The sequence below is a fragment of the Hordeum vulgare genome, chromosome 5H (genome assembly GCF_904849725.1).
Source record: "Hordeum vulgare subsp. vulgare chromosome 5H, MorexV3_pseudomolecules_assembly, whole genome shotgun sequence".
Lineage (NCBI taxonomy): Eukaryota > Viridiplantae > Streptophyta > Magnoliopsida > Poales > Poaceae > Hordeum > Hordeum vulgare.
This window is the reverse complement of record NC_058522.1, coordinates 541,043,740-541,050,954: the sequence shown is the minus strand read 5'-3', so window position 1 is coordinate 541,050,954 and position 7,215 is coordinate 541,043,740. Positions and strand designations below refer to the sequence as shown.

Genomic DNA, 7,215 nt, shown 5'->3' with positions numbered 1-7,215 from the left:
TTATTTCCATGTCGCTATAAACTATTTATTGGCCGGGCCGGGCTGACTAATGGGGCCTGATATGGCCCAAAAATCGAGCCAAATCCGTATAGTCGTGGTTTTAGGTCTGCTAGAGATGCTCTAACTCTTGTATTATGAGACGGGGAGGGTAACATAATAATCTACTCCCTCCGTTCCTAAATATAAGTCTTTTAAGCGATTTCACTAAGGGTCTACATACGGAGCAAAATGATTGAATCTATACTCTAAAGTATGTCTATATATATCCGTATGTAGTTCACTAGTGAAATCTTTAAAAAGAAAGACTTATATTTAGAAACGGAGGGAGTACATACCAATCAACCATGCAACATGGCTGTACATGATGCTGCTAGTTTGAGATAATCCTCGAAACAGCAGACGGCACCTTCCCGGCCGTCACAAGAGCGAGAGCAAGCCACCAGCGCTGCGTTTCTCTCCGACCTAAACAAATTCCCTCCACAGACAAGAATGCTCCCATCATCGACTTGCATTGCTGCTACTCTATGATTGCCCCCCTGTGACAACTGACTGGCCGCGTCGTCAAAATGACGAATGACAACTGTTCAGATCGGGCTCTATACATGCACCAACCTTTTAAATTACGAATATATGTTCGTTTCATTCTACGCACATGCTTTGTCTCATGTTGAATTGGTTATATGGGTTGTTATTGTTTCCTCACCTAAACGCCAGCACTGCGTTAACATGCGTGTCTCCACATCCAACATGAAGAGATGATGTACTACGTTCGGCCAAAAATTCATGTCGTTTTGGAATTAATGATATAGTTCTTAAAGCTAGCTACACTTTATCATGAATTTCTATATAATATGTTTTGCCCGATAAAAATTATAGAGGGTGATCTAAACGGTTTTATATTTCTTACATAGGGAGTACTATTATTTTTGCGGGGCTATATGATCAAACCATGGCTACCACAAAATTGTAGAACGATTCTATAAAAAACACAGGGTGATAAGTCCTTAGGTAATCTTATTACAGGAAGAGTTTCACCACCTGAAATGAAGTAAGTAGTGTCCAGCCTCAACATGATCATAAAAATGTAAAATCAACTATTTCTGCCTTTCTCTTATTTCCCTTGTGTCTCCTTAACATCTCAAATAAAATATCAACAAGAATTTGATCCACTTTCTTCGGACTACATCGATCTTAACTCATACTATTTTGTATTTTGCCTCGACAATATTTTGTTTTCCTTTGTGACCTTTTGGTAGCGGTGCCTTGTCTTGGTATCATCTTGGTCCGAACTGATTCACGGCTCATTACTAAGGCTCGATGTTGTGCAGCCTACCCCCGTTGGATCCAATCCTTAGATAAAACATCGGTGTATCACATCCACAAATTTGGATGTTTAGTGATGAAAAGCTTGTCTCATGATATATGAGGTATAGGATAAATTGTAGTTTTACCTGTGCCAATATGATTATAAACGGCCATTTGGTTGGTTATATAAAACAAGACATTGACCAACGAGAAATTTTGTTGTTGTTGAAGACCCGTTATTACATATTACCCGTTCCTAAATATAAGACTTAAGCCTTTTTTTAAAGATTCTACTACGGACTTGTATATAGACATATCTTAAAAAATATATATATTTATTTTACTTTGTATGTAGTCCGTAGTGATATTTCTAAAAAGATTTATATTTAAAAATGGAGGGAGTATATTTCTAGGGTTCATGGGTGGAATAAACACAATTGATTTTAATAAAGAATCACTATTATTGATTTACTACTAGTGTTTTGAAATTAATCATCAAAAACATCATCAGTTTTATATTTCTGGTGAACCTTCCTTTATAGTTAGGCCCGGATTTTCTTGACCCAAAAGTACATCAATTTAAACCAACCATACCATCAAAAAATTAACCGACGATTGATTAGTTGTTGGTTAAAAAGTTAATTAACCGATTAATAAGCGGCGGCGATGTACATCGCGGGGCAGGCGTGATAAGCGTGGCGATGTACGACCGGATGGAAAACGGAACCGAAGCCCCCGCCAACCTGAAGGGCCACCACGGAGTGGACTCCGGACCGTTTCCCTCCCTCCCGTCTACATCTCGCCGGAGGCGGGCCCCGCCGGCGGCCGCCAGCCCCGTCCGTCGCCACCTACCTGGCGACGCGCCGGCGATCCGTTCCCCCGCCCCGGGCTAACCACCATCCCGGTGTTATCCTCATACGCTTTTTCCCCGCGGCGGTCGCTGTCTCGCGCATTAACCGCGCTTCACTCCCTTCCTTCTCCGTCGCCATCACCTCCCGTCCTCCCTCCGCCTATCCCCTCTATCCCACTCCTCCCCGAGTCTCCACCCCAATAATGGCGGCCCCTGTCTCCTGTACGACCCGGTAGTTCGTTGGTGCCGGTTAGTGCGTGCCCACCTGGACGCCGGAGCAGCCGCGAATCAGCGCTAGGCTGCGGTGTTGGCGCGCCAGAAAGTCAGCCGGTTAAACCGCCATCGCGCGGCCGCCATGGAGGCCATCCAGCCGGCGAGGCATCCGGTCACCAAGGTATGCGCCGTCCGAGTCGCTGCTGCTCTGTTTTTTTCTTCTCTTCTGTTCATGCCCTGCCTGCTCGTTCCGCACATAAGGTGGCGAGGGTTCGAGCGCTTTCATTTCTTCCAAGCACCGTATAATCACCATGAAATGTATCCTTTTTCTCTCACACGTAGAGGTCAGGTGTTTCCTCTGTTCTGAATCAATCAAACATTTCTGCTTCATTTCGTCTATATAAACATCAACATGTCAGGGGTTTCTGATTTTCAGTTTCTTTCCACGGGAACTGAATTTGAACTTGGGATTTCGACCAAGTATTTGACGAATTAGCAACTGCCTTCCACTGTTTAGGAGCTCCTTTCTATGTTCATCTGGTGCTTTGGACCAAACAATTTTAAAGTTTCCATACAGTTTTGAGTATTTCAATTTTTCACCCACTAGTCTGGCCACCTTGGGGGCGGCAGTTCTAATCCAGCATCGTCGTGCTACTCCTGGAATATGCGACAATTAGTTATCAGTTTTATGTTGATTATATTCTCACACAACTGTGCCCAACGACTGGCTGTTGTCAGTTCTTCAGAACTCACAGCGCTATTTAATCACATATGTCAATGAACTGCTTAAATCAAATGATACTACTAGTATATTCACTTATCGGTTCAGTTAAGATTGTTCCTGTCATCCTGTGTTGGCTAGTTTAATTTAATTTCAAGATTCAAATTTGTGTCAAACTGTTTACTTCCCATCTGATGTTAAACCAAATCTTTTAAAAAAACGTCTGCAGGTGTTTAGTGAAAGAATGACCTCTCTGCCCAACAGACCAACCGTTCCAGACGGCTGGTCTGTAACATCCGAAGATTCGCTCACGCCGAGGTTGTCCTTCAAGTCCAACTCCAGCACTGAGAGCTACTTTGAAGGGTCTGGAAGATCGCTTTCACGATCAAATCGACACATTTGCGCCCCAAATGCAGAGACCAACTACTTGGAGTACTTAGATATGATGAAACTGGAAGTAGATACGCATCTGGATAAGCTCAAGGGGGATGTAACAGGTCTGGAAAACTACGCCTTACCGGATAATGGCTACATAGTCGGCACGCACCTGGGCATGTCCCTTGATGTGATGCTGATCGAGATAGATGAAAGGTTCAACGCGCTGAAGCTGTTGCTGGCCGTCGTGTTCCGGCAAGCTCGGGACATGCCTGGCCTGACCAACCCGTCGGTTACTGATCTCCAGTGGGAGCATGAGTTGCAGCTGGAAATCATCGGCATTACAGTCGCAGAATGCATTGCTGGCTTGCAGGAGGAGCTAGAGAGGAAGTTGTATGAGCAAATTTCTGTCACAAACATCATGAGTAAGAATTGGCAGGAAGCAGTATCTCAGTTTGCCGCGATGCGTGAGGATCTGGGGGCTCTTTCTAAGCTGTTGTTGCCTTCAGTACCAGAATCACACATTTCTCACAGTAAGCAAGAAAGTTCAGGTAGCAAGAGCAATAAGTGGAAGTATTTATTTGGAAAGAAAACAAAGGAGGATCATGCCTCACCCCGCACCGAGGAAAGCAAGAGTTTCAGGAAACAAAAATCCATGGTTATCTCGGAAAAATCTGACTTCCGCCATTTGAATGCTATGACTAGGGAAGAAACAATAAGCTATTTTAAGTCAGAAATAAGCAAATTGAAGAGGGCGCATGAACTGGCCCTGCAAGAAAAGACAGAGGAGCTCTTCAAATTGAAACGAGAGAAGGGGTCTCTTGCTCTTCAGAATGATGTGGAGTTTGAACCTTTAAGAAAGAAAATCCCACAGATCATCTCTAGAATGGACCAAATCATGTCCAAGAATATAAAGGCACCCACGCTTCACACCACTCACGATGAACTCGATGAAAGGTCCAGACTGGCGAGCAGAATTGATTCTTTATACTATGACAATCAGCATCTTAGAGGCTTGCTTGCAGATAATATGAAGGATGTTAAGGAATTATCATCTCAGCTGTCTGAAGCCAGCAGAGACATCTCTCTTCAATTATCTTCAGAACAAGAGCTCTTGAGCCAAATTGAGAAAAGCAGAGAAGAGCAGGAGGACCTCCGAATCGAAGGTGATGTTAAGGATGGGCTATACCGTACTGTTACAAGAAGTTTACTTGATGATTCTATAGATGACATGCATGAAGCTGCACTGAGCTTTGATGCAAAACTGTCTTCACTTGAAGCTGTGATTTCTGAGAAGGAGAAGGCCCTGTGTCTGTCGAATGAAGAAAATCAGAAGTTAAAGGAGAGGCTAGCAGCGCTAGAGAAAGAGTGTGTGTTCCAAGAGCATCAGGAAGATCCAGAAGTCATCAAGCAAGAGAGTGCCGAAATGATTCTGCGTGATATCCAGGTAGAGCCTCAAACATCACCAGGAAGATCACATGAGACTCCCAAGCAAGATCTGCGGTATGATGAACTTCTCAAACTGAACGATTCAGTTATGGATTACAATGATGCCCTCACTAAGAATGGGCAAGAAAAGCAATTAGAATGCATTTTGGTATCTATCATGAAGTTGTCAAAGGAGTTTGTAGAGATTGAGCAAAAATTGTCAACGGAGAAAACAGAAAAAAGGTGAGTCCATCTTGCTTTTAAAATGCAAATCCAGTCTAACATGTTTAACTATTTTTTATTTTATTCTCATGAATGTTTCATAAATAATGTAAGATCGGTCTCAAAGTCCATATGTCATTGCTTGCGAAAGCTACAGACTGGCATTACCAAATCCTGATCATAGCTGCAACTTCCGGCGAAATGTCTTCTTAATACATCCCATTATGACTTGATGTGGTTATTTGTTTATTTATTTATTTCAGATCAGAGGATTTGACTGATCATTGCAGTCACATGGTCAAACAAGCTGTCGTTCTAACAAAAGTAGGCCTCTGGTACAAACAAATGCTCGAAACAAGGCGCTCTGAGCTCCAAAAGGCTGAAGCCAAGGTATTCCTTGTTTACACTGTCTATCTCCTGGGCTATATTGTCAAATACTGTATTTTCTTCTTCCTATACAGTAGCATCTGTGGAGAGTTTCCTCTATACAGATTAATTCATAGATATGCATAGCAATGGAAGGTTCATTTTTCTGAATTGAGCTTCTAATTTTTGCAATAACATGTGATATACTATCATTATGAACTCACTATTCTTACGTGATTCAGGTTGTCATTTTGGGGGACAAGGTTAATACACATTTGAGCCTTCTCGAAAAGATATATGTAACTCTTGATCACTACTCTCCTACATTGCAGAAATACCCGGGGGTAAGTACTGCAAGTCCATGTCACAAGTGTTTGACATGAAAACTTGCAAACACCTAAAAAGTTTGATCATCTTTGATGTTGCAAAGTTTCAGATTTTTTTTATTTGTTTTGATTTTACTGTTCATAGAGGGTGCCTAGACACCCGGGAGCTGAAAATTCACTCTCTTGTTCTTATCTGCCTGGGTGCACCTTTTGACAGCATGTTGAACGTTTTGGCACTCATAGAAGTTGTCTTTGTTACAGTTGGCAAGAGTTGCATCCATGCTTCTTGCGATGATATGTTCAACAGTGAGAACAGCTCAGTTTTAACATGGGTGCTTCCTATGCAGTTGCTGGATGCTTTCTTGAAGACATGCAAGCTTGTTGCAGGTTTGAGAAGTCGACATGATGAAGACGAAACAGCATAGATGTGTGCAGCTAGGTGAGATAACCCTCACTAGAAAGATGTAGTGAAAACTCACAAGCAGTAAAAACTTCAAAACAAAGAGTGGTGCAAGCCCTTGCTGTCCGTAGCATTTCTTTTGAAAATCATCGAGGCTTTACTGTCGTTTTAAATAATAAAAATTTACATCCTGGTTTCAAAATATGTAATACTTTCACACATCGCTATGTGTGGAACATAATAGTTTGTTGTTGTTGACTATTGAATAATTTTGGCATGTTACAAAAAAATGCAGGGATTTGGATTTTGCTGGAGCCTGGATTAGGACCTGAAGATGCTAGGTAGATGCAGCTGATGCATGGGCTCATGTGCTTAATCATGTGACTCGACAGATGTAGATGAGGTGTATATCAGGAGCACTGCTTGAGACTTGATTTTTCATATGCCTGTATAATTCAGAGCGATTGAACCGGCGCTTGACTTCTGATCTGCAGTTGTATATAATCTATATAGGTCCAGATAAGCACCTTGTGGACCATGGATGATTACAGGTTGGGAATGTAGTTATGCTTTATTGTGCACATGGTGGTCATAATCGTGTATAATTATCAGCCCGGTTGGGTTATGGTTGGGCCGGATTGTATGAAATTCCTGCTTCCCATACTGAGGTTATGGTTGGGCCGGATTGTATGCCTAGTAGGGCGTTCAGCAGAGAGAGGCTACCAACCTAACTAAACAAGAAAACCCTAACAGCGTGTTTTTTTTTGGGGGGGGGGGGGGGGGGGTGTTGTAGATGAGGAATGGGACTTTGAGGTATATGGGAGTTAAATTCCTTTGATTGCCTCAGGGACATGGGAGTTAAGATGGGAAGAGGAAGGGGAATTAAGGGGAATTCCCACCGATAAATACTACCACATACCAAACATGGGATTGATACTAATAATCTACTTCCCAAGTCTAATTTCTTCACAAACTCCCCCTCGTAAACTCCCATGCACAATCCCTCAAG

The 7,215-nt window shown here is 42.6% G+C and overlaps 1 protein-coding gene across 1 annotated transcript; it reads left to right on the top strand.

Moving 5' to 3' along the window:
* The first annotated feature begins 2,150 nt into the window (after positions 1 to 2,150).
* On the top strand, positions 2,151 to 6,787 carry LOC123452558 (WPP domain-associated protein-like). Its single transcript, XM_045129224.1, has 6 exons — positions 2,151 to 2,549; positions 3,319 to 5,135; positions 5,378 to 5,504; positions 5,723 to 5,824; positions 6,154 to 6,245; positions 6,502 to 6,787. The coding sequence occupies exons 1-5, from the start codon at positions 2,511 to 2,513 to the stop codon at positions 6,229 to 6,231; spliced, it is 2,163 nt and encodes a 720-aa protein (XP_044985159.1). The 5' UTR covers positions 2,151 to 2,510; the 3' UTR covers positions 6,232 to 6,245; positions 6,502 to 6,787.
* The last annotated feature ends 428 nt before the right edge of the window (positions 6,788 to 7,215 follow it).

Excerpts from the sequence above, each read along its gene's own strand:
- LOC123452558 (XM_045129224.1), top strand. The coding sequence starts at position 2,511 with ATGGAGGCCATCCAGCCGGCGAGGCATCCGGTCACCAAG. Across the intron at positions 5,505-5,722 it reads TCCAAAAGGCTGAAGCCAAG|GTTGTCATTTTGGGGGACAA; the intron begins GTATTCCTTGTT and ends TACGTGATTCAG. Across the intron at positions 5,825-6,153 it reads CATTGCAGAAATACCCGGGG|TTGCTGGATGCTTTCTTGAA; the intron begins GTAAGTACTGCA and ends CTTCCTATGCAG.